The sequence below is a fragment of the Mobula hypostoma genome, chromosome 8 (genome assembly GCF_963921235.1).
Source record: "Mobula hypostoma chromosome 8, sMobHyp1.1, whole genome shotgun sequence".
Classification (NCBI taxonomy): Eukaryota; Metazoa; Chordata; class Chondrichthyes; order Myliobatiformes; family Myliobatidae; genus Mobula; species Mobula hypostoma.
The window spans coordinates 121,108,397-121,135,811 of NC_086104.1; the positions used below are offsets into that span (position 1 = coordinate 121,108,397).

The 27,415-nt window shown below is 45.8% G+C and overlaps 1 protein-coding gene across 1 annotated transcript in view; it reads right to left on the reverse strand.

Annotated features, from left to right (window-relative positions):
- Window positions 1-1,364: 1,364 nt before the first annotated feature.
- Window positions 1,365-27,415, reverse strand: part of psmc4 (proteasome 26S subunit, ATPase 4) — a 41,905-nt gene continuing 15,854 nt past the window's right edge. Inside the window, exons 4-11 of the mRNA XM_063056697.1 lie at window positions 19,351-19,497; window positions 16,684-16,793; window positions 16,113-16,206; window positions 13,940-14,107; window positions 13,281-13,357; window positions 4,015-4,183; window positions 2,569-2,624; window positions 1,365-1,610 (exon numbers count right to left, since the gene is read on the reverse strand). Of these exons, the coding sequence (XP_062912767.1) occupies window positions 1,497-1,610; window positions 2,569-2,624; window positions 4,015-4,183; window positions 13,281-13,357; window positions 13,940-14,107; window positions 16,113-16,206; window positions 16,684-16,793; window positions 19,351-19,497 (935 nt within the window). The 3' untranslated portion in view covers window positions 1,365-1,496. The remainder of the gene's footprint in view (window positions 1,611-2,568; window positions 2,625-4,014; window positions 4,184-13,280; window positions 13,358-13,939; window positions 14,108-16,112; window positions 16,207-16,683; window positions 16,794-19,350; window positions 19,498-27,415) is intronic.

A 27,415-nucleotide genomic window follows, 5' to 3' on the forward strand; every position in this document is an offset into this window, starting at 1 on the left:
CTGGAGTGCCAGAGTCTGAGAGGAGATCTGATGGAGGTTTAGAAGATTATGAGAGGCATAGATACAATGGACAGATAGAGTATCTGTTTCCCAGGCCTGAAATGTCTAATACCAGAGGGCATGCATTGATGACAAGAGGAGGTAGGTTCAAGGGAGAATGTGAGGAGTAAATTTTTACTCAGTCGTGGATGCCTGAAATTCATTGTCTGGTGCAGTGGTAGAGGCAAATACATGAGAGGTTTTTAAGAGACGCCTGGATAGACACAGATGTAAGGAAAATGGAGGGACATGAACATGGCACAGGAGGAACTAGTGTTTAGGTGTTTTTAATTCGATTTTTCAGCACAACGTTGTGGGCTGAACAACCTGTTCCTATGCTGTACTAATCTATGTCACTGGCTGTCACACATAAAGGTGATGTACGTACGTGTGTGTGAGTGAGCAAGTAAATATATAAATTCAGGTTATTCAGCCCTCTACCACTAGACCACAAGTGCACCTCACCCAGTCCAATCCAGGACATGAAAGTGGAGGAGGACACTAAGTTCCAGACCCCACACCCCTCCCCATCTCCACAACACACTCTGCCCTTCACCTGCCCCCCACTCCCCAGATGCTACACTATTCCCTGTCTTGTTACACTCATCCACACCCAATGACTGAGGGGCAGTCAGGACGGAGCGCAGAGCTGCAGGAGGGAGCAGGGGAAACAACAGTCTCCGATGGATATCTTGCTCCCTGCCTCCCACAGTGAAACTGCTCTCGTCTTCATCCAGCAGCCTAGGATCTTCCTGTGACAGCTGCGTTCCCCCACACATTCCCCCCCCACCCCTCCACCAATGCCACACTCCTTCCTTTCCTCCATCCCATCTCCTGTGTAAGCTCTGGGTTGAAGGCATGCAACACAGGAAGGGGGACAAGAGGGAGCAACCTCCACCTCCTGTGTGCTCTGTCCAGGAGCCTGTGAGAGGCCTGTCGATGTGGCAGCCTCTCTGCCTTGTGCTCCAGGAGGAGTCTGTATGCGGCCTGTCACCGTTGCATGGGGGTGATTGGTTGAACTGTGTGTGTGTGTGTGTGTGTGTGTGTGTGTGTGGGTGGAGAGAAATGAAACAGCATCAGCATAAATTGCTGGGCACTACTTGAAGGGCCTGTGACATCACCCTCCCCAGACTCAGGGAGCTGGTGAGCCCCTGGGTGCTGACTGTCTGTCCCACCCTCCTCCTGCATCACCAACTCCCCATAACCCACCGATCCCATGTGCCTTTTAATTATTCTGGAGAGTGGAATGTGGGAGGGAGGCAGAGCAGGAGGTCTCCCCAACAGCAGTAGGTACAACAACCCAAGGCGGAACTCTCTCAAAAAAACACATCAAGTAGACTTTATTGAGTCTCAATCCAACCAAACAACAAAACATTCCATGAAAGGGAGGGGGCGGGCTTGTCCCAGGGACGTCCCGGGAGAAGGTAGGTGGTGGGGGCAGGGTCCCACCCCACCCCTCACTTGTAGAACTCGTGTTCCTGCTCGTCTTTCTTAATAACGGTCTTGTACGCCTTCTCGAAGTCCTTGGCCAGCACAATGTATCGGTTCTCTCGCACGGCCAACATCCCTGCCTGAGGTGGAAGAGAGGGGAGCGAAGAGTGCATCACACTGAGCTGAGGGAGGCTCTGAACCACCTCCATGAAGGTGGCGACTTGACCATGCCCACTCTCTCCACACCACCCACCCCTCTTCCCCCTCCCTTTCTGGCAGGTGCAGGGCAAACAAGAGGTAGGGGACGGGCAGACGGTTTCAAGGGGGTGGGGGGGGGCTCTCTTCCTCCCATTTCCCCTGCATTACCGAATCCCTCTCTGAGCTAAACCCCTCTTCAACATTTATCCCCAGCTCTGAACTCCTCCAGTCTGTCTACCCTTGTACTGTTTCCCAACACCATGCAGTCTCCTCCCCGTACCAGCATCAGAGCTCTTCATTCCCCACCCTACCGGCAGGGTTAACAGCCGTGCCAGAGCAGCCAGGGCCCACAATTTCCATCCCAGAAGGATACAGAATTAGGGAATATAGGCATCCTTTTCAGTTTCACTAACCGTGCTCCCCAGGGTCCACTATTTTTCTTCTTGATCTGAATGAAGGAATTGATGTCTTTGAGGCCAAATTTGCATATAAAAGGTGAAGAAAAGGAAATGCTGAGGAAGCAGGGAGTCTGCAGAAGGACTTGGACAGATTAGGAGAATAGGCAAAGTAGTAGCAGGTGGAATACAGTGTAAGGAAGAATATAGTGATACACTTTGGTAGAAGGAATAAAGGCATAGACAGTTTTCTAAACAGAGAACAAAGTGAAAAATTAGGGGTGCAAAGAGACTTGGGAGTCCTCTTGAAGGATTCTCTAAAGGTTAACTTGCAGGTTGAGTCGATGGCAGGAAGGCAAACACAATGAGGACTAGGATATAAAGCAAGGATTTAAGCTAAAGATTTATACGGCATTAGTCAGACTGCACTCGGAGTATCGTGGGCAGTTTTGGGCCCTGCACCCCCTCAACACCAGCAGGACTTAACGCAGCTAACCATGCTTACCTCTTGGCAGATGGAGTTAATGTCGGCACCAGAGATCTTGTCCGGGCGCGCGATGTCTGTGGAATCCTGTCAAGGCTGGAACGCCACGAAGCCGGAGTCAGAGATGGCTTGTGAACAATATGGGGGAGGGTTGGAACATGCTGCTCCCGTGGTTTATGACAGGGAGGTGGTCATGCCCCCGACAAACCGGACTATCTATCACTCAGGAAACGGAACAGGGGAAGGAATTGCAACAGGAGAGAGGGGGAAGAGGCAACTCTGCAAAGGTTTCACCTGCTCTCCCTGCTCTGGAAAATTCCTATCTGATTCATTCCTGATACCTTCCTCAACCCCACCCCTCTTTGAACACAGAACGGTCCCAAATGGGAATGTGTCGCCCTGTGAGGGTCGTGAGTTTAGAGTTGGGAGGTCACATCACAGCTTGGGGCCAGGGTTACAGATACACAGTCCCCTCAAAGTGGAGTCACAAGTGGTAAAGAAGACATTTGTCACACTGGCCTTCATTAGTTGGAGCACTGAGTACAGGAAATGGGATGTCATGTTACAGCTGTACAAGAACTGAACTTGGAGTATTGTAGGAAGGGTATCATTAAGCTGGAAACGGTGCACGAAAGATTCATGAGGGTGTTACCAGGACTGGGGCAAAGATAAGGTCACAGACTCTTTCCCAGGTTAGGGGACTCTAAAACTAGAGGACACTGTTTAAAGTGAGAGGTGTAGGATTAAAAGGGGCAAGTTTTACCACACAGAGGGTGGTATGTATATGGAATGAGCTGCCAGAGGAAGTGATAGAGGTAGATGCAATTATAAGGAGACAAGAGATTGTAGGTGCTGGAATCTGGAGCAACACACAAAAGGCACTGGGGGAGCTCAGCAGGTCAGGCAGCATCTTTGGAGAGAAGTGGACAGGTAAGGTTTCAGGCCTCTTTGAATGAAAGCCTGTTCATTTCCCCTCACAGACGTGGCAGCACAGCGGCATAGCAGTTAGTATAACGCTCTACAGTGGCAGCTGTAAGATCGGGATTTGATTGCTGCCACTGTAAGGAGATCGAATGCTTTTCCTGTGACAGTGTATGTTTCCTCCCAACATTCCAAAGATGTACGGGTTAGGGTTAGTAAGTTGTGGGCACGCTGGAAGCATAGCGACACTTGCGGGCACGTGTGTTGGTCATTGACGCAAATGACATTTCACTGCATGTGACATACAAAGCTCATCTTAATCTTCTTTTGCCTAACCCACTGAGTTCCTGCTGCCCTTTGTGTGTGGTACTTCAAAATACTTGGACAGGAACATGGACATGAAAAGTTTGTAGGGATACGGGTCAGTCATTGGGAATCTGGGTTGGTGTGCACGGATGTGTAATCCTACAACTCGCTGGGATGGCGATCCCTCCCTCCCCCCTCCCCACCCCCAGCTCCTTCCCCATTCTCCCTGTCGAAGGATACAGTCCTCCAAATCCACCTCCTCCGACAAGTTCATCTTGCTGGTGATGGTGGTGAAGATCAACCTCTTCTGCCTCCGGTCGGGCAAGGGGAACTCGATCTTACGGTCCAGGCGTCCCGGGCGGAGGAGGGCGGGATCGAGAGTGTCTGCGCGGTTCGTCGCCATGATGACCTGCGGGGTGAGAAGCAGAGAGGTTGACTGGCCAGCAGTTATTATTGTCATTCGTACCAAAGTCCAGTGAAAAGTTTTTGTTTTGTATGCCGTCAAATCACGTCGGTGTATCGAGGTAGCACAGAGTAAAGCGGTAACAGAAACACAAGGTGTTCTACAGATGCTAGAAATTTTAAGCAACACACACAACACACCAGGGGAACTCAAAGCCAGGCAGAATCTTCAGGCGCTTCATCAGGACAGTCAGCTGAAGGGTCTCGAACTGAAATGTTGTCTGTTTATTTCCCTCCAAACAATAACAAAATGCAGAATAGAGTGTTACAGTTCAGAGACTGCAATGTAGGTACACAATAAGTGCAAGATCATACCAAAAGCTGATCACAAGAGTCAAGGGTACATCTTAATGTACCAGGGGACTGTTCAATAGTCTTACAGCAGTGGGGTAGAAGCTGTCTTTGAGCCTGGTGCTACATGCTTTCTGCACGTACATGGAAGGAGGTAATCACAAAGGCGGCGAGTCAGTGTCTTTACTTTCTCAAATGGTTAAGTCGGTTTGGCTGGTCACCAATCACTAACAAACTTCTACAGATGGCCTGTTGAAAGTGTCCTGACTGGTCTGGTACAGCAATTAGAAAAATAAAGGGCTATAGGTAACCCTAGGTAGTTCTAAGGTAAGGATATGTTCGGCACAGCTTTGTGGGCCGAAGGGCATGTATTGTGCTGTAGGTTTTCTATGTTTCTAATTCAAATGCGCAGAACCATACAATGCTGCAGAAATTAGTGAACTCAGCCCGATACATCACAGACACATCCCTCCCTACCATTAGTATCTGCAGGTGGTGCTGTCTCTGGAAGGCAATGGCCATCGTCAGAGACCCCCACCATCCGGGCCATGCCATCTTCTCACACATCTCAGCAGGCAAGAAGTACAGAAGCGTGAAGTCCCACACCACCGGGTTCAGGAACAGCTCTTCCCTTCAACTATTCCGTTCCTGAACCAACCAGCACAACCATAATCACTTCCTCAGTAGAGCAACACTGTGACCACTTAGCACTACAATAGACTTTGTTTCATTCTAATTGTTCTTTCTTGTAAAAAAAGTGTACAATTTATGTTTAACATTTGTTTCCATGTGAATGTTGCGTATCTGATGCTCTCTACCTGTGAAGCTACTGCAAGTAAGTTTCTTCATTGCACCTGGACATACATAGACTTGTGCACCTGACAATTTTGACTTTGTCATTTGTGCGTAGATCAGAGGGTGCTCTGTGATTTATGAAGGGGCTTTGACTGTACTGGAAAACAGATCCAAGTCAAGTCAAGTCACTTTTTATTGTCATTTCAACCATAACTGCTGGTACAGAACATAGTAAAAATGAGACAACGTTTTCCAGGACCATGGTGCTACATGAAACAGTACAAAAACTACACTGAACTATGTAAGAAAGAACACAAAAACTACATTAGATTACAGACCTATCCAGGACTGCATAAAGTGCACAAAACAGTGCAGGCACTACAATAAATAATAAACAAGACAGTGGGCACAGTAGAGGGTATAGTAGGTTGGTGTCAAGCCAGGCTCTGGGTATTGAGCAGTCTAATGGCTTGGGGGAAGAAACCGTTACATAGTCTGGCTGTTTGCTTTGTGGATGCAGCGTGTGATGTAAATGTCTGTGATGGCGGGAAGAGAGACCCCGATGATCTTCTCAGCTGACCTCACTATCCGTTGCAGGGTCTTGCAATCCGAGATGGTACAATTTCCGAACCAGGCCATGACACAGCTGCTCAGGATGCTCTTTCAGCCTTTCAGCCCACAATATTGTGCCAACCCTTTAACCTACTCCATGATTAACCTAACCCTTCATCCATGTGCCTATCTAAGAGTCTCTTAAATGCCCCTCACGTATCTGCCTCTACCACCAGCCCTGGCAGCGCGTTCTACGTACCTAGCACTTGTGAAAATTGTGTACTATTTGTGTTTAGTATGTTTTCCTTGTGAATGTTGGGTCTCTGATGCACTGTGCCTGCAATGCTGCTGCAGGTAAGTTTTACATTGCATCTGTGCATACACGAACTTGTGTATTTGACAATAAACTTGACTTTTACTCTAATGCCTGTAAAGTTTTGCCTGTGACACATGTTTAAGTTTGTGACAAAAGGAGAGAATGCAGCTGTATCAGTCATGGGTGAGGCCACTCCAGTTAAACAAGAAAGAGTACAGGTAAAATTTATGAAGATATTGCCATAGAACTGGAAGGCCTGAGTTACTGGGAGAGGTTGACAAGGCTGGGTCTTTACACCTTGGAACACAGAGAATGAGAGAAATGTGACAAGTTAACCTCCTCTTTCTTCTATCCCTCAGGCTAGGGGAGCCCAAAACACTGGCAGACATCATCTTAGGGTGAGGTGGGAAAGATTTCAAAGGGACCAGAGGGCCAACTTCACACAGAATGAGCCATCAGAGGAAGTGTCTGAGGCAGGTACAAGAAGCAGTTGGACGGACTCTCCAGGAGGCGCTCATGGCGTGAGGTTCATTCTGGCTTCACTCCATTCCCTTTACTTCTTTTACCTGTAACCATCCTTATTTACTTTATCTATACCTACACTAAAGGGTTTATACTACAGATATATCTTTGAACTTCGATTTTAACTTACTGAAAATACTGACCAGAGGACGAGAAGTTAAAAATAGGAAAGATTCTGGTGGGAATGGGAAAAAAGATGGTGATCCTAAAGCATCTAAGCACATTCCATTAATTTTGAAACAATGTCGAAACTTCTAGAGGATACACTTAACCAAAGATTTGCTGTGTTTGAAGAAGTTTTGAAGACGACTCAAGATGATGTTAAATCATTTAGACGTGAAATCGATCAACAACAAATTAGAATTTCAGAAATGGATGAAGCCCATCGGAAGAGAGATCGAAAATTTGAAACTGTGGAGAAAAATCTAGCTTCGACATTTCAGCAGTTGGAAAGTTTCAAATCAAAGATTATCGATCTTGAAAACCGATCTCGGCAACAGAATCTGCGAATAATCGGGCTTCCCGAAGATGTTGAGATGGGCGATCCCACTAAATATTTCTCTAAATTTTTAATGTATGTGTTTGGTCCAGAAGTTTTGGAGACACCCATCCCCCCAACCATTGCTTGATAGTGTGCATCGTACCTTACGCCCCAAACCTTCCAAAGATTTTAAACCGAGATCTATTATTATTCGGTTCCACTATGCTCACATTAAGGATCAAGTGATACGAGCTGCTCGGCGGAAAGGTATGATTGAATTTCAAAGTTTCAGGGTTTGCATCGTTCAAGATTTCAGCCCGAAGTTTTGAGGGAACAGATGGCTTTTAAACCGCAGATGTCAGAATTTTATCGTTAGGGCTTCAAATTAGCATTGCTGTACTCACCGCTTCTGAGAATTGTTCTGGCCGATAAATTTCATCGTCTGTTTAAGACTCCGGATGAAGCTCAAAGTTTTCTCGACAACCTGCCTTCCTCTGCTAAGGACTAATTAACGCAATGTTTTCTTTTTTTTTCTTTTTTCTAACTTGCTTTTCATTTTTTTTGGAGAAAAAAAAGCTATATTTAGCTTACACATTTAGACTTTTATATTTTGAGGGTTCTTGCCTTGGTTTTCTAGTGTAGGTATTTTTCGTATTTTTGAATAGAAATATTTTTTTCTTTCTTCTTTTGTTAGGGATTTTGCATTTTTCACCTTTAATCTTTTTGCTTTTGAGAGTAATTAAGTAGTAGATTCAGTCTTTGATTTTCCTTTTCTTTGAAACTTTATTGGAGAAGTATTACATCTTAAGATGGCGGATTGCTCTCTTCTTCCCGAGAATTTATTTTTTCTTGCTGCGTCATTGTTGATCATTTATTTATGAAAAAAATCTAATAATATGAATCGGCGCTTGGTCTTTCTTTTTTCACATGAGTAGGAAGAAACTATTTTATGTTTGTAATTCTTGTAATCTTTTCATTACACTTATAGTAATTGCTTTTTTACTTTTTCAACCATGGGTGGTGTTTTTTTTAAGAAAAACATATTTCTTTTGGGTTGCCTTCTGGAGAGATGGGGTTAGATTTAGCACTGGCCACTTTTTGGCTTTTTTCCAGGTTTTTGTGGGGGGGGGGAAGGGTGATATTTTTCTTCTTATTTTTAATTTAGATTTTTTTCTGTAAATGGGCTGACTTGAAACTAGCAAAATGTCCAAAATGTCGTAACTTCCGGTTCCTCTTTGAACCTTTTTTCCTCTTCCAGGGTCATGAGTTTGTATTCTGCTTAACTCTTTACATTCGATTTCAGTACTATGGATAAGATTACTAATTTGGTCTCCTGGAATATAAATGGTTTAAACCACCCAATTACACGGACGAAAATTTTTTAAGTATTCCAAAGGATGAATGCTCATATTATTTTCGTACAAGAAAATCATGTGCGGAAAGAGGATAATCAGCATTTTTTTTTTTAGGTTTTGGAAGGAATAACAGTACCATTTGAATTCACAGACCAAAGTGAAAGGCGTTTCTATTTTTATAGATCCTTCAATTTCATTTGTGCATTTTGAGACTATTTCAGATCCGAATGGTAGATTTTTGCTAATTACTGGTTTGTTATTTAACAAAAAAGTTGTTATGGTTAATGTTTAGGCTCCAAATGTTGATTGTCCTGAATTTTTTTAAACATCTCTTTACATCCCTTCCTAACTTAAACAATTATATGTTGATTATGGGGGGAGATTTTAACTGTTGTTTAAATCCTTTGATGGATAGATCTATGTCTAATCAGGCACTTCCAAACAAATCGGCTACTCTTATTAATTCTTTTATAGTTGACTCTGGAACTTCAGAAATTTGGAGATTCTTACATACCAATGATAGAGTTTTCATTCTTTTCACATGTGTATCATCATTATTCTAGAATTGATTACTTTCTTATTGACTTTCAATTAATTCCACTTGTTGTTGAATGCAAATATGATTCCATTGTTGTTTCCAATCATGTGCCATTGAAACTATCTATTAAGTCAATGGATACATCTTCTAGTACTAGACAATGGCGATTTAATACCACTTTGCTTCAGAACTCGGACTTTGTTAATTTTATTGAGGAACCGATTGATTTTGTTTTCAGAGCGAATTTTACGGAGGAAATTTCCAGCGGGGTACTATGGGATACTTTTAAAGCATATATTTGTGGACAAATTATTTCATATTCTGCTGGATTGAAAAAGCGAACTAATAATGAAATACTTAAGCTGGTTGACAAGATTAAAGAAATTAATAAGAAATATTCTATTGCTCCTAATCAGGAGCTTTATAAACAGAGAGTCAAACTTCAAATGGAACATCGTCTATTACTATCATCTTTGACTGAAAATCAATTAAAACTAGAAGTCAATTCTATATACATGGTGATAAAACTGGGAAACTACTGGCTAATCAACTGAAATCGACTTCAGTTAAACGCCAGATTGTTAAAATTCGTAAAAAAGATGGTACTCTGACGGTTGATCATGATGAGATAAATAAATCCTTTCAAGAATTTTATACTTCTTTATACCAATCAGAATTTCCTGATGATTCCACTATAACGCACGAATTTTTAAAGAAATTGAATATTCCAAAAATGCCACCCAATGAACATTTAAAATCAGATGTACCTATTACGGTAGAATAAAGAATGCTATTTGCTCGATGAATTCAGGTAAAGCACCTGGTCCAGACGGTTATACAGTAGAATTCTTTAAATCTTTTTCTACTATACTTTCTCCTTGGTTATGTAGAATCTTTAAGGATGCAGTATCTATAGGTAAATTACCACAATCTTTTTATCGAGCTTCTATTTCCCTAGTTCTTAAAAAAGATAAGGATCCTACTTACAAGCCTATATCTTTGCTGAATGTGGATTCTAAGATTTTTTCTAAAATATTGGCAACGAGACTGGAGAATGTATTGCCTCAAATTAATTTTGTTGATCAGACTGGATTTATTAAAAATTGTTACTCCTTCTTTAATATTAGGAGATTAATAAATATTGTTTATACTTCTTCACCTAGAACTCCAGAATGCGTCAGCTCATTGGATGCTGAGAAAGCTTTTGATAAGAGTTGAATGGACGTATCTGTTTAATACGCTTGAGAAATTCAATTTTAGTCCAATATTTATATCTTGGATTAAATTGATATAACTTACTCCTTTGGCTTCGGTATTTACCAATGATCAAAGATCTCCCTTTTTTCAATTATTCCGTGGTACTAGGCAGGGTTGCCCTCTTAGTCCATTATTATTCGATATTGCCCTGGAACCATTAGTTATTGCTATTCGTGACTCTAATTATTTGGTATTACCCGTGGGAATGAGATACATAAATTATCACTATATGCAGATGATTTGCTATTGACAGTACCATGGGAAGATGGTGTCGAAGCTTATGAGAGGAAAAAGACCAAGTACTCTGAACTAGCAACTGAAGCTGCCCAGAATGGCTGGAAGACCAAGATTTTCCCTGTAGAAGTGGGATGCAGGGGATTCGTTGCTACATCTGCAACCAGTCTGTTGAAGAAGATGGGGGTGAGGGGTCACTCCCTCCAACAAGCAATCAAGTCCTTGTCAAATGCAGCAGAAGAAAGCAGCAATTGGATTTGGATTAAAAGGAAAGACAACAACTGGGCTGCAAGATGAAGACAGGAGGGTATGGAACTGAGGGGGGTGTATCTGGGACGCCAGGTAGCACCATTGAGCCCTCTGGAGACGTTGTGGGCTTATCAACGAAACGTCAAAGAAGGAGGGTGCCCACCTGGTGACCCCGATGACGTACCTACCCTCCCTCCTTGTCACCACTCCAAACCCACTGCCAACATCGAGAGTGCCAACTTACCATAGGGATTGATACATCAAGTCCTAGTAGCTCTACTACTATTCCATCCATTCCAGCAGTATTATCTTTGCTTGCTCAGTTTAGTAGTTTTTCTGGTTATAAGTTGAATCTCAGCAAGAGTGAACTATTTCCATTAAATATGCAGGCTCCCATTTATAGATGTTCACGTTTTAGATTGATTACTATTTTACTTATTTGGGTGTTAAAATTGCTAAGAGGCATAAGGACTTATTCAAACCCAATTCTTTTTTACCGTTAATTAGTCAGGTTAAACAATTGCTTACTAAATGGTCCCCATTGTCTCTATCACTGATTGGCTGAATCAATGCTATTAAAATGATTATTCTACCTAAATTTTTATATCTATTTCAAGCGGTACCAATTTTTATTCCTAAATCTTTTTTTGATACTACTGATTCTAAAATTTCCTCTTATATATGGCAGAATAAAAATCCTAGGTTAAGTAAAAAAATATCTACAGAGTCCAAGAAAGATGGTGGTTTAGCATTGCCGAATTTAAGATTCTATTATTGGGCAATTAATATTCGATATTTAGTATTTTGGACACAAGACTGGGATATAATTCCAAGTCCACAATGGGTAAACCTCGAAAGTTACTCTGTACAAGGGTTTTCATTAGTTTTTATTTTAGGATTTTCACTGCCCTTTGTGTTTTTTAAATTGAATAAACAAATGGTTAATCCAATAATTAAACACACATTACGAATATGGTTCCAATTTTGTAAATTTTTTGGTTTGAACAGATTTTTATTATCAAGCTCTATTATATCTAATTTTTTTCCCCAACCCTCTGTTATGGATCAAGTCTTTTTGATATGGAAAATGAAGGGTATAACATGTTTCTGTGACTTATTTTTGAATAACTGTTTCATGTCTTTTGAACAGTTGTCTAATAAATATAATGTGCATAGATCCTTTTTTTTTAAGATATTTACAAATAAGAAACTTTCTAAATACCATGCTGCCTATATTTCTGACTTCATACCCAACTGATATCACGGAAAAAATTTTAGGCCTAAATCCTTATCAGAAGGAATTAATAATAACTATTTATGATATAATTATGAAAATACGGCCAGGTATATCTGATAAAATTAAAAATGAATGGGAAAGGGAACTTCAACTTCACCTACCTATAGAGAAATGGGAGAAAATTTTTCGATTAGTTAGCTGTTCCTCTATATGTGTTAAACAGATGCTGACACAATTTAAGGTAGTGCATAGGGCCCACGGGTCTAAAGATAAAGTAGCTCATTTTTACTCCCATATAAATCCTGTTTGTGACAGATGTCACTCTGAGATGGCTTCTTTGAGTCATATGTTCTGGTCCTGCCCTCTCTTGGAAAAATATCTTTGATATCGTTTCAACAGTTTTGCTTTTGATTTACAACCCCATCCTATTACGGCAATTTTTGGTTTGCCAATGATGGAGCATAACTCTTTATCCTCTTCAGCCTGTCGTATGATTGCATTTGTTACATTAATGGCCAAAAGGTCCATTTTATTGAATTGGAAAGAGACCAATCCTCCTACGACATTTCAATGGTTTTCTCAAACTATATCATGTTTAAATTTAGAAAAAATCAGAAGTGTCATTTTTGATCCTTCCGTTAAATTTGAAGAGACTTCAAAATGTTGAAAACTTATTGAACGTTTTCATATGATGTAGTTTGACCTTTTCCGAATCCTTTTTATTAACTTAGAATGTATGAATAGAGCAGTGGAGTTGATGACGTTAATGAATGTATTCGATCTAATATATTGGTTCAGCCCTGTTTTGTTCTGTTGGTTTTTTTTTTGTTTTTTGGGGTTTTTTTTGTGATATCCTTTTTTTTCTCTTCATGATTAATTATATCAAGAGTTTGGAAGTTTATTACATTTGTACTCTTTGTAGTTTCTCTTGTATATGTTTATTATCAATAATGTAATTCCAATCTCTTTATATCACTATTGTTATTATGTTTATGAACTTGAAAACTAATAAAAAGATTAAAAAAGAAAAGCAATTGGACAGGTACATGCATAAGGGCCGAACACAGGAGATAGGATTTATTTCTGCCGGGGGGAGAGACACGGTGACCACGGGTGGGCTGGACGACTCAATGTTAGAGGAGATCAGGGAGCTGCTAGTGGGAGTGTAAAGGAAACCCTGTCACAGTTCCAGCTGTGAGCTCCCAGGCAGCACATACCTTCACATTGACATTCTGGTCGAACCCGTCCATCTGGTTGAGAAGCTCCAGCAAGATCCTCTGCACCTCCCTGTCCGCTGTTAAACATAAGGTAGGTTAGAAGCCTGTGCAGGGCGTCCTCGGACGCACTTGCCCACACGTATGGACGGCCCTCACCACCCGCAGCCTCCAAACGCCCAGACGGCAGGCTGCTCCGCATGCCAGCCAGCGAGCCAGCAAGCCCACTGGCCCATCAGCCTGTCAATCACAGCTGTCCCATGTCATTCTCTCCACATTCTTGCCATCTACTGCCTGAGTTTCACCCATCCACACACAAACACACACTGGTGGGGGGAGGGACGAAATTACCAAGACTAACCCACCCAACTTGGCCATCTTATTCTGGGGACGTGGGAGGAAAAACAGAACTCACGGGGGAAGCCCAAGGTCGAAGGAGGAACGAACACACACACACACACATATACAGCCAGAACCTGGGTCTCTGAGGCTGGGTGAAAGTGGCTCTACTCTCTATGCCACTGGGCCACTCATGCTCCACACTCTGGATAGACAGCCTGCTAAACGCACCAAGAACACCAAGAAGTGGGAAAGGGAAAAGGAAAAGGCAGGGAGTTATCCAAAGCAGAGGGACGGAGACGACATGGGAGCAGTTAACCTACCTCCTGTCTGTGCATCGAAGCGTTTAGTGGCAATAGCGTCGATCTCGTCAATGAAGATGATGGCAGGCGCGTTCTCTTTGGCCAGCCGGAACACGTCCCGGACCATCCTGGGACCTTCGCCCAGGTACTTCTGGACAAACTCGGAGCCCACCACGCGGATGAAGGCGGCTGATGGGAAGAGAAGGGAGAAGAGAAGGCAGAGGTTATGAGGTATAGCTAGAAATAGGCAGGGGGTCAGTGCAGTACTCACAGACCACATGTCATGGAGTCACTCAGATTGGAAACAGTTCCTTTGGCCCAATTAGTCCACACTGACCGAGATTCCCATCCTAACCAGTCCACACTGTCCGAGATTCCCATCCCAACCAGTCCACACTGTCCGAGATTCCCATCCCAACCAGTCCACGCTGTCTGAGATTCCCATCCCAACCAGTCCACGCTGTCTGAGATTCCCATCCCAACCAGTCCACGCTGTCCGAGATTCCCATCCTAACCAGTCCACACTGTCCGAAATTCCCATCCCAACCAGTCCACGCTGTCTGAGATTCCCATCCCAACCAGTCCATGCTGTCAGAGGTTCCCATCCCAGCCAGTCCACGCTGTCCGAGATTCCCATCCCAACCAGTCCACGCTGTCCGAAATTCCCATCCCAACCAGTCCACGCTGTCTGAGATTCCCATCCCAACCAGTCCATGCTGTCAGAGGTTCCCATCCCAGCCAGTCCACGCTGTCCGAGATTCCCATCCCAACCAGTCCACGCTGTCCGAGATCCCCATCCCAACCAGTCCACGCTGTCCGAGATTCCAATCCCAACTAGTCCATGCTGTCCGATATTCCCATCCCAGCCAGTCCACGCTGTCCAAGATTCCCATCCCAGCCAGTCCACGCTGTCCAAGATTCCCATCCCAGCCAGTCCACACTGTCCGAGATTCCCATCCCAACCAATCCACGCTGTCCGAGATTCCCATTCTAACCAGTCCACGCTGTCCGAGATTCCCATCCCAACCAGTCCACGCTGTCTTGAGATTCCCATCCCAACCAGTCCACGCTGTCAGAGGTTCCCATCCCAGCCAGTCCACGCTGTCAGAGGTTCCTATCCCAGCCAGTCCACGCTGTCAGAGGTTCCCATCCCAGCCAGTCCACACTGTCCGAGATTCCCATCCCAGCCAGACCACGCTGTCCAAAATTCCCATCCCAACCAATCCACACTGTCCGAGATTCCCATCCCAACCAGTCCACGCTGTCCGAGATTCCCATCCCAACCAGTCCACGCTGTCTTGAGATTCCCATCCCAACCAGTCCACGCTGTCAGAGGTTCCCATCCCAGCCAGTCCACGCTGTCAGAGGTTCCTATCCCAGCCAGTCCACGCTGTCAGAGGTTCACATCCCAATCAGTCCACACTGACCGAGATTCCCATCCCAACCAGTCCACACTGTCCAAGATTCAGATCCCAAGCAAACCACACATGGCCATATTCCTATAAACTAGGAGTTCCCAACCTGGGGTCCTCAGATCCCTTGGTTAATGGTAGAGAGTTCATAGCATAAAAAAGCTTGAGAATCCCTGCTGCTCTAAGCCTATCCCTGTATCCGTCCAAATGTCTTTTAAATGTTGTTAATGTACCCACCTCAACTGCTTCCTCTGGCAGCTCGTTCCACATTCAGTCCACCGTCTGGATGAAAAACTTCCCACAATTCCTCTTTCAGACTGTGATTATCTACATCCCGATTATTTAATAAAAAAATCTCTATAAGGTCAACCCTCGGCCTACTTTGGACCAGGGAAAACAGACCCAGCCTGCCCAGTCTCTCCCTATAACTCAAACCCTCCAGCCCTGATAACTTCCCAGTGAATCTCTCCTGCACCCTCTCCAGCTTAATAACATACTTCCTCTAGCTGGCCGATCAGAATTGTGCGCAATGCTCCAAGTGTAGTCTCACTGACGCCCCGTACAGCTGTAATATAATGTCCCAACTCCTGTACTCAGTGCCCTGACTGCTGAAGGCCATTGTGTCAAGCACTTTCTTCACCACCCTGTCTACCTGTGTCACCACTTTCAGGGAATTATACTTCTATGCAGCATGGTTTCTCTGCTCTGTAACACACCCCAGTGCCCTACGGTGAGGAGGGAAAGGGGTGCCTCTCCCGGTCCCAGTGCTGCCACTGCCTTACCTGTGGTGTGGTGGGCAACAGCCTTGGCCAACATGGTCTTCCCACAACCAGGAGGGCCGTACATCAGCACTCCCCGAGGAGGGTCGATCCCGATCTGTGGGCACAGAGAACAGGTCAAAAGGTGGTACACGGGGGTGGGGAGGAAGGCGGTGCTGCCCAGCGTCTGGATGAGAGGAGGGAGTGTGTCTGCAGACAGACAGAAGGGAGTTGCTTGTGGAGGGGACAGGGGCGAGGGGAGGCACTGGCGGACAAGGGTGGGGGGCGGGATTTTCGGCAGACAGGGTCGGGGGGGGGACAGTCAGAGGGTGGAACAGGGGGTGGGGGATGCACTGCAGGCGGAACAGGGCGAAGGGAGTGCCTGAAGACAGAACCGGGCAAGGGGAGCGCAGGCCGTTCGGGAAGCGGAGTCTCTGGTTGGGAACTAGTACGTTGCGCCAGTGGAGTCTGGTCAGAGACGGGACGTTCTTTTCTGAAGGGACAGTGGGCCAGGCACTTCAATCCAGAGGCACGACACTGGTCCGGTCCGGAGGTCCGATTGCAGACCGAAGGTTGTTATCTCGGCTGCACTCACCTGCTTGTAGAGCTCAAAGTGAGTGAGGGGGAGCTCGACAGCTTCCCTCACCTCCTGCTTCTGGATGTCCATCCCTCCTATGTCCGAATAGAGGACATCCGGCTTCTGATCTGTAGGAGCAGGGATAAATCAGTCCAGGCACAGGCCTGTGGCCCCATGTAGCCCACGTACAGAGTTTCATCTGTGGTCCCAAACAGCTCCGGATTGGAACTCCGCCTGCTGCCCCACACAGCCCAGGGACAGAGCTCTGCCCCGGAGCCCACACAGCCCAAGGACAGAACTCTGCCCCGGGGCCCACACAGCCCAAGGACAGAGCGCTGCCTCGGAGCCCACACAGTCCCAGGAACAGGCCCCTGCCTGGGAGCTTCCACGGTCCAGGAATAGAGCTCTGCCCTGGAGCCCACACAGCCGAGAAACAGAGCTCTGCATGTGACCCATATGGCCCTGAGAACAGAGCACTGCCCGGGAGCCCACACAGTCCCAGGAACCTCTAGAGCTCTGTTCATGACCCACACAGTCCCAGGAACAGGCCCCTGCCTGGGAGCTTCCACGGCCCAGGAATTGAGCTCTGCCCTGGAGCCCACACAGCTGAGAAACAGAGCTCTGCATGTGACCCATATGGCCCTGAGAACAGAGCACTGCCCGGGAGCCCACACAGTCCCAGGAACCTCTAGAGCTCTGCCCATGACCCATACAGTCCCAGGAACAGAGCCCTGCTTGGGAGCTTCCACGGCCCAGGAATAGAGCTCTGCCCATGACCCACACAGTCCCAGGAACAAAGCTCTGCCTGGGAGCTTCCACGGCCCAGGAATAGAGCTCTGTCTGTCAATCCACACATCCCAGCGTCAAGAGTGCCATCTGCTGATGCAGTCAGGAAGCACTCTGCTCTAACCACAGAATCTCTCCCTGGCTCTGTGACTCAGCACCAAATGGTATCCCAGGTCAATCTTCCTCCTTTCCCATATCTCCCCCCACTTTTTGGAAGCTGCTGTGGGATCTGCTTGTGAATGCATCCCATTCCAGACAGAAGGACAGCAATAACTTGTCACAAGGAACCATTTTCTGCTCCTCTCTCTCCCCTGTAGCTCCGTTGTCCATCACATCCAATCTCTGACCATTGGAAATGATAACATCCTAATTTCAGAAAACCCCTACCTGCTTCCAAAATACCTCAATTCAATCTCCCTTTAACTGTTCCTTTCCAATAAAGATTATCCCATCTATTATAATCAGTTCCGGTTGCCTTGTTATAGGAAGGAGGTTGAAGATTCAGAGAGGGTGCAGACAAGATTTAGAGAGCATGTTTTATGAGGAAAGGTTGCGTGAGACAGAGCTTTTCTCTTTGGAGAGAAGGAGGATGAGAGGTGACTTGAGAAAGAGGTGTAAGAAGAGATGTAGATAGAGTGGATAGCTGGAGACTTTCTCCCAGGGCAGAGATGGCTAAAACGAGGGGGCATGCATTTAAGGTGTTTGGAGGAAAGTATAGAGGGGATATCAGAGATAGGTTGTTTCACACAGTCAGTGATGAGTGCGTGGAACGCTCTGTCGGGGGTGATGGTAGAGGCATTAAGGACATTGAGGATTTTAGATAGACACATGGATGATAGAAAAATGGAGAGCTGGAGAGCTATGTCTGATAATGGAGGGGACACAGAATGGACGGGCTGGGACTGTTTCCCCAGACCAAAGGAGGCTGCGGGGTGGTGACTTGACAGGGGATTAACAAATCACAAAGTGGTGTAGATAAGGTGGGTGGTCACAGTCTTTTAGGGGAGTCTAAAACTAGAGGACACTGGTTTAAGGTCAGGGCGGAAAGATTTAAAAGGGGCAGCTTTTCACTCATAGTATGGTGGGTACACAGAATGAACCGGCACAGAAACTGACAGAGATGGCACAATTACAGTGTTTGAATAAGAAAGGTGATGAGGGAAATTGGTCAAATGGGACTCGCATATAGTAACACCTTGGTTGGCATGGACCAATTGGGTTGAAAGGCCTGTCACAGGTGCTGTGTGACTCTATGGCTCTTGATCAGGGGTAGGCAACCTTACGCACAAATGATTTTTTAGCATGCCTTATTCATTAATTTGAGGCAAGACATAACTAGATGTATTTAATGGATAATTCCCATATTTCAAGTTTTTTATGGCATTTATCTGGCCCACCGTCCGCTCATTAATACGCGATCCAGCTCACAGAGGCAAAAAGGTTGCCGACCCCTGCTCTAGATTTCAGGTAAGGAGGAAGTGACTTAGAAGGGATCTGACAGGAGATCTTCTTCATCTTGGGAGGAGTGAGTATCTGATTACACAGCTGGGGAGAGCAGTGGAAGCAAGATCACTCACCACAGTGGAAAAGCATCTACTCTCTTTCTCTCACGCACTCCCCACTCTCTTCCCCCACACATTTTCTCCCTGCCCTACTCTCTCCCTCTCCCATTTCCCCCTCCTTCCCTCACCCACCCACTCTCTGGCCCTCTTACCCCCTCCCTCCCAACCAGTACTTGAATCGATCAGGGAAACAGTGCTTCCACAGCAAGTGCTGGGACAGGGGATGAGCACGGAGGGGTCAGCACAGGGCATCGGGCCAAAGGGAAGCATCCACATTCCAGCCATGGGAAGGGGTGTCCCAGTCCCCAGCCAAACCATCCCCTTCTTTCCGACCCACCTGAGGTGAGCATCATGATGCTGCTGTCAGCTTCGGGGGGCAGAACGTCGACCAGGGCGTTGCTGTGCTTGTGCAGGGCCACCGAGGCATTGGGCTTCAGCAGCTCCCGGTCAATGGTGCTGAGGATCCGGACGTAGTAGTTGGAGCCTGCGAGAGGGACAGGAGGAGACGTTACAGCAGGAGACTCTCACCACAATAAAACACAGCAGAGTCAGAGGCAGATTTATCACTCAATCAGAATCAGCTTCATTATCACTGACATATGTCATGAAATTTCTTGTTTTGAAGCAGCAGTACTGTGCAATACATAAAATAGTATTTTTTATATTTTTTATGCTAACGTAAAGTTAGACAAAATGAGAGCAAAATAATGGGTGTTTGTAGACCGTTCAGAAATCTCATGGAGGGGAGGAAGCGGTTTCTAAAACACTGTGTGCGCATCTTCAGGCTATCTTCTGCCTGATCCCGTAATGAGAAGATGGTGAGGGTCCTTAGCAACTGATGCCTCTTGAGGATCCACCTCATGACAATGTCCCTGATGGTGATGAGGCTTGAGCCCGTGATGGAGCTGGCTGAGTGCACATCCCACTACAGGCCCTTACAATCCTGTGCATTGCAGCCTCAGTCACAGACAGTAATGCAACGATGCTCTCTCCACTGTAAGTCTACAGAGATTTGCTACAGTCTTTGGTGAACACTGAATATCTTCAAACTTCTCATGACAGAGCCGCGGGGGTGCCTTCATCAATGCAACAATGCATTGGACCCATGATATATTCTTCAAGATGCTGACATCCAGGAACTTGAAGCTGCTCACCCTTTCCGCTGCTGAACTCCTAATGAAAACAAGGGTGTGCTCCCTCATCTCCCCCTCTCTGAAGTCCACAATAAGGTCTTTGGTATTACAGATGTTGAGTACAAGGTTATGATTGCAACACCACTCAACCAGCTGATCCAGCTCACTCCTATGCACCTCTTCATTGTCATCTAAGATCCTTCCAACATAAGAGTCATTGGTGAATTTATAGATGACATTTAACCTGTGCCTTACCACACAGTCACGAGTGTAGACAGACCAGAGCAGTGGGCGAAGCATGCATTCGTGAGGTAAGTCGGTATTAATAGTCCGTGAGATGTTATTTCCAATCCGCACTGACTGATCTTGTAATGAGGAAGTCAAGAATGCAGAGTCCCAGGTTTTGAAGCTTTTTAGTACTGAAAGGGAGATGATGTTGAACGCCGAGCTAGAATCAATAAGTAGCAGTATGATATACAGTTGAAGCCAAAAGTTTACATACACCTTAGCCAAGTACATTTAAACTCAGTTTTTCACAATTCCTGACATTTAATCCTATAAAACATTCCCTGTCTTAGGTCAGTTAGGATCACTATTTTAAGAATGTGGAATGTCAGAATAATAGTAGAGAGAATGATTTATTTCAGCTTTTAATTTTTTCATCACTTCCCTAGTGGGTCAGAAGTTTACATACACTTTGTTAGTTTTTGGTAGCATTGACTTTAAATCATTCAACTTGGGTCAGACGTTTTGGGTGGCCTTCCACAAGCTTCTCACAGTAAGTTGCTGGAATTTTGTTCCATTCCTCCAGACAGAGCTGGTGTAACTGAGTCAGGTTTGCAGGCCTCCTTGCTCGCACACGCTTTTTCAATTCTGCCCAGAAATTTTCTATTGGATTGAGGTCAGGGCTGTGTGATGGCCACTCCAATACCTTGACTTTGTTGTACTTAAGCAATTTTGCCACAACTTTAGAGGTATGCTTGGGATCCTTGTCCATTTGGAAGACCCATTTGCGATTGAGCTTTAACTTCCTGGCTGATATCGAGATGTTGCTTCAATATATCCACATAATTTTCCTTCCTCATGATGCCATCTATTTTGTGAAGTGCATCAGTCCCTCCTGCAGCAAAGCACCCCCACAACATGATGCTGCCACCCCCATGCTTCACGGTTGGGATGGTGTTCTTCGGCTTGCAAGCCCCACTCTTTTTCCTCCAAACATAACGATGGTCATTATGGTCAAACAGTTCAATTTATGTTTCATCAGACCAGAGGACATTTCTCCAAAAAGTAAGATCTTTGTCCCCATGTGCACTTGCAAACTGTAGTCTGGCTTTTTTATGGCGGTTTTGGAGCAGTGGCTTCTTCCTTGCTGAGCAGCCTTTCAGGTTATGTTGATATAGGACTCGTTTTACTGTGGATATAGATACTTGTCTACCTGTTTCCTCCAGCATCTTCACAAGGTCCTTTGCTGTTGTTCTGGGATTGATTTGCACTTTTCACACCAAAGTATGTTCATCTCTAGGAGACAGAATGCGTCTCCTTCCTGAGCGGTATGACAGCTGTGTGGTCCCACGGTGTTTATACTTGCGTACTATTGTTTGTACAGATGAACTTGGTACCTTCAGGCGTTTGGAAATTGCTCCCAAGGATGAACCAGATTTGACATCATTTTCTGACCTCAATCCGATAAAAATTTGTGGCCAGAACTGAGAAAGCGTGTGTGAGCAAGGAGGCCTACAAACCTGACTCAGTTACACCAGTTCTGTCTGGAGGAATGGAACAAAATTCCAGCAACTTACTGTGAGAAGCTTGCGGAAGGCTACCCAAAATGGTTGACCCAAGTTGAACAACTTAAAGGCAATGCTACCAAGTACTAACAAAGTGTATGTAAACTTCTCACCCACTGGGAAAGTGATGAAAAAAATAAAAGCTGAAATAAATCATTCTCTCTACTATTATTCTGACATTTCACATTTTTAAAATAAAGTAGTGATCCTAATTGACATAAGGCAGGGAATGTTTTCTAGGATTAAATGTCAGGAATTGTGAAAAACTGAGTTTAAATGTACTTGGCTAAGGTGTATGTAAACTTCTGACTTCAACTGTAGGTGTCACTGTTACCTAGTGCTCCACAACCAAGTGGAGAGCCGGTGAGATTTTGTCTGTAGACCTATTGTAGTGGTAAGCAAATTGTAAGGGTCCAGGTCTGTGCTTAGGCAGCAGTTAATTCCAGCCATGACCAACCTCTCAATGTATTTCAGCACATACATAGCTTTGAGTAGATGTTACATGTTACATGTATCAAAGGGCAGATGAACCCCCTCGAAGGGTCAACGGCCACCTAGTAAACTCGTGCCGTGAAGTGCGGAAAGAGCATCCCTTGCGTTGAAGCTTGGTCCGGCCATTCACTGCAACAGAACTTCCCCCAGCTGTCTTGGACCCCACCATGCCGCTGGATCCGGGAGGGGATGTCGAGAGGGTGGGTCTGGACCTGTGCAACCCCCTACTCACCTAAAATCCACTCACGCACACGCTGTTCCTTTCTGAGGAGTGGGGTATAAACCCCACTAACTGACTGAAAGGAACCATCATCATCCTATGGGATGGATAGCCAGAGAGACATGTATCATATAATAATACTGTACCCCAGTGCAGGCTATACAATCTGGCCTTGTGTACTGTTCATACAGATCAATTCATTACAACAGTACACTGAGATAGTACAAGGGAAACCAGCATCGGTATGCAGAATAGAGTGTTGCATTTACAGAGAAAGTGCAGTTCAGGCAGACAATCAGGTGCAAGGGATAAGGTGAGATAGATTTCAACATAGCATAGTGGGAGATCATTCAACAACAGGGTAGAAGCTGTCCTTGACACAAGATTCTGCAGATGCTGGAAACCTTGAGCAACACACAGAATGCTGGAGGAACTCAGCAAGTCAGGCAGCATCTATGGAGGGGAATAAACAGTCAGCAATTCATGCCGAGACCCTTCATCAGGACTGGAAGGGAATGAGGGTGGCCTTGAGCCTGGTGGTACATGCTTTCAGACGTTTGCATCTTCGGCCTAATGGGAGAGTGGAGAAGAGAGACAGTGCAGCGTTAAGGGTGGACTTTGATTAGGCAGGCTGCTTTACTGAGGCAGCAAGAAATGTAGTTGGAGTCTACGAAGGGGAGGCTAGTTTCCAAGACGAGCTGAGCTGTGTCTACAACTCTGCAGTTTCTTGTGGTCACATGGTATGCACTGTCAGATCTTTTGCCAGGTGTAGATTACATCCTTTTCCTTCACTGTGTCCCTTTGTTCTGTGGTTTCTGACATCTCTCCCATGGCAGCACAGTATCCTCACAAACCCTGAAAGGATATGTGACCTAGTTCAGGCAGTGACACATCCATCTCTACAAACACTGGCATCAGTCGGAATGAATGGCAGGGTCCCAGAGGGTGCTGGGGACCAGAGGGACCTTGGCGTGCAAAGCTTCTGTCCATGAAGGTGGCAGCACAGGATTTTATTAAAGAAAACATTAGCTTTATTTGTCACATATACATTGAAACGTAGTAAAATGTATCAAATCAAATAAGTATGGATTGTACTGGGGTGGCAGCCCACAAGAGTTGCCACACTTGTGGGGCAACATAGTATGCCCACAGCTCACTAATCCTAACCTGTACGTCATTGAAATCAGGGAGGAAACTGGAGCACCGGGAGGAAGCCCACAAGATCACAGGGAGAGTGTTCAAACTCCTTACAGACAGCAGACGGAATTGAACTCCAATCTGTGATCACTGGCAGTGTAAAACACTGTGCTAGCCACAACACTACAGTGACGACCTTTATTTTTACCCTTCAAAAGTAGGTTTTTAAAAATATACCAAAGAATAAACACATTGCAAAGCTAGCATCTTTACACACACACACACAGTCTCTATCTCTCTCGCACACGCACCACGACACACTTGCTCTCATGCATAAATAAACACACTTTAAAGTTCCTGGACGTTAACATCTCGGGTGACCTAACTGGGGCCAGCACACAGATGCAATCACAGGAAGGCAATTCAGTGTCTTTACTTTCTTAGCAGGTTTGGCTTGTTAACGAACACCCAAACTTCTGCAGATGTACTGTTGGAACTACTGTTGGGAGTTGAGGATGCCATCGTCTACCTGCTGAACCGTGTCTACGTCCACCTGGACAAGCCAGTGAGCACTGTGAGGGTCATGTTTTTTTGACTTCTCCAGTGCATTCAACACCATCCGCCCTGCTCTGCTGGGGGAGAAGCTGACAGCGATGCAGGTGGATGCTTCCCTGGTATCATGGATTCTTGATTACCTGACTGGCAGACCACAGTACGTGTGCTTGCAACACTGTGTGTCCGACAGAGTGATCAGCAGCACTGGGGCTCCACAGGGGACTGTCTTGTCTCCCTTTCTCTTCACCATTTACACCTCGGACTTCAACTACTGCACAGAGTCTTGTCATCTTCAGAAGTTTTCTGATGACTCTGCCATAGTTGGATGCATCAGCAAGGGAGATGAGGCTGAGGACAGGGCTACGGTAGGAAACTTTGTCACATGGCGTGAGCAGAATTATCTGCAGCTTAATGTGAAAAAGACTAAGGAGCTGGTGGTAGACCTGAGGAGAGTTAAGGTACCGGTGACCCCTGTTTCCATCCAGGGGGTCAGTGTGGACATGGTGGAGGATTACAAATACCTAGGGATACGAATTGACAATAAACTGGACTGGTGAAAGAACACTGAGGCTGTCTACAAGAAGGGTCAGAGCCGTCTCTATTTCCTGAGGAGACTGAGGTCCTTTAACATCTGCCGGATGATGCTGAGGATGTTCTACGAGTCTGTGGTGGCCAGCGCTATCATGTTTGCTGTTGTGTGCTGGGGCAGCAGGCTGAGGGTAGCAGACACCAACAGAATCAACAAACTCATTCGTAAGGCCAGTGATGCTGTGGGGATGGAACTGGACTCTCTGACGGTGGTGTCTGAAAAGAGGATGCTGTCCAAGTTGCATGCCATCTTGGACAATGTCTCCCATCCACTACATAATGGACTGATTGGGCACAGGAGTACATTCAGCCAGAGACTCATTCCACTGAGATGCAGCACAGAGCGTCATAGGGAGTCATTCCTGCCTGTGGCCATCAAACTTTACAACTCCGCCCTTGGAGGGTCAGACACACTGAGCCATTAGGCTGGTCCTGGACTTATTTCATAATTTACTGGCATAATTTACATATTACTATTTAACTATTTATGGTTTTATTAGTATTATTTATGGTGCAAATATAACGAAAACCAATTTCCCCCGGGATCAATAAAGTATGACTATGACATGGTCTGGTACGGTGATTCGAACCAGAAGCTGTGAGAGCAGTGGACTCAGCTCAAAACCTCACGACACGTCCCTTACCACCGTCGGTAGCATCTCCAGGAGGCGCTGCCTCTAAACGGCAACATCCATCATCAAAAATCTCAAAAATTTCCACCATCTGGACTGTGCCATCTTCTCACAGCTCCCATTGGGCAGGAGGAACAGGTCCCACATCACCAGCTTCAGGAACAGCTACCTCCCTTTAGCCATTCGGTTCTTGAACCAACCAACACAACCCTAATCACTACCTCAGCACAGCAACACTAGGACCACTTTGCACTACAATGGACATCAGGTTGTTTTCTAATCAAGTTTAACTGTCAACCATACATCAGTACCCAAGACTACAGCCAAACGTGTGTGGTCAAGGTAGAAAACACAGTACCAACAGTCACACACAGCACAAGGCACATCTCATTACAACAGCAGTAAACAAACAGTCACTCATAATCTCTATCATAAATCCCTGAGTGATACGTTCTGCAAATTGATGCTGCACGGGTATTGTCAGCAAGAACAAGCCGCTCTCTCTTGGTAGGCAAGTGTTTACAACCCAGCTTGTCTTCCACCCAGCGAACACTGGAGGGCAGCACTGAACTGTGTTTTCTTGCATAATTTAAGTTTCTCTCAATGTCACTGATGCTGCTGCAGGTAAATCTTTCGTTGCAGCTCTGCGCAAGACCATAAGATAAAGGAGCAGAATTAAAAACGCAAACATGAGGAATTCTGCAGCTGCTGGAAATTCAAGCAACACACAAAGTTGCTGGTGAACGCAGCAGGCCAGGCAGCATGTATTGGAAGAGGTACAGTCGACGTTTCGGGCCAAGACCCTTCGTCAGGGCTAACTGAAGGAAGAGTGAGTAAGGGATTTGAAAGTGGGAGGGGGAGGGGGAGATCCAAAATGATAGGAGAAGACAGGAGGGGGAGGGATGGAGCCAAGAGCTGGACAGGTGATTGGCAAAAGGGATATGAGAGGATCATGGGACAGGAGGCCCAGGGAGAAAGAAAAGGGGGAGGGGGGAAAAAAAAACCCAGAGCATGGGCAAGGGGTATAGTCAGAGGGACAGAGGGAGAAAAAGGAGAGAGAGCGAGAAAGAATGTGTGTATATAAGTAAATAATGGATGGGGTACGAGGGGGAGGTGGGGCATTAGCGGAAGTTAGAGAAGTCAATGTTCATGCCATCAGGTTGGAGGCTACCCAGACGGAATAGAAGGTGTTGTTCCTCCAACCTGAGTGTGGCTTCATCTTTACAGTAGAGAAGGCCATGGATAGACATGTCAGAATGGGAATGGGATGTGGAATTAAAATGTGTGGCCACTGGGAGATCCTGTTTTCTCTGGTGGACAGAGCGTAGGTGTTGAGCAAAACAATCTCCCAGTCTGCGTCGGGTCTCGCCAATATATAGAAGGCCACATCGGGAGCACCGGACGCAGTATATCACCCCAGCCAACTCACAGGAGAAGTGTCGCCTCACCTGGAAGGACTGTCTGGGGCCCTGAATGGTGGTAGGGGAGGAAGTGTAAGGGCATGTGTAGCACTTGCTCCGCTTACAAGGATAAGTGCCAGGAGGGAGATCAGTGGGGAGGGATGGGGGGGGACGAATGTACAAGGGAGTCGCGTAGGGAGCGATCACTGCGGAAAGCAGAGCGGTGGGGGGGGGGAGGGAAAGATGTGCTTAGTGGTGGGATCCCGTTGGAGGTGGCGGAAGTTACGGAGAATATGTTGGACCCGGAGGCTGGTAGGGTGGTAGGTGAGGACCGGGGAACCCTATTCCCAGTGGGGTAACTCTGCTCTCAAACGCATCTCCCCCATTTCACGCACATCTGCTCTCACTCCATCCCCCCGCCACCCCACTAGGAATAGGGTTCCCCTGGTCCTCAC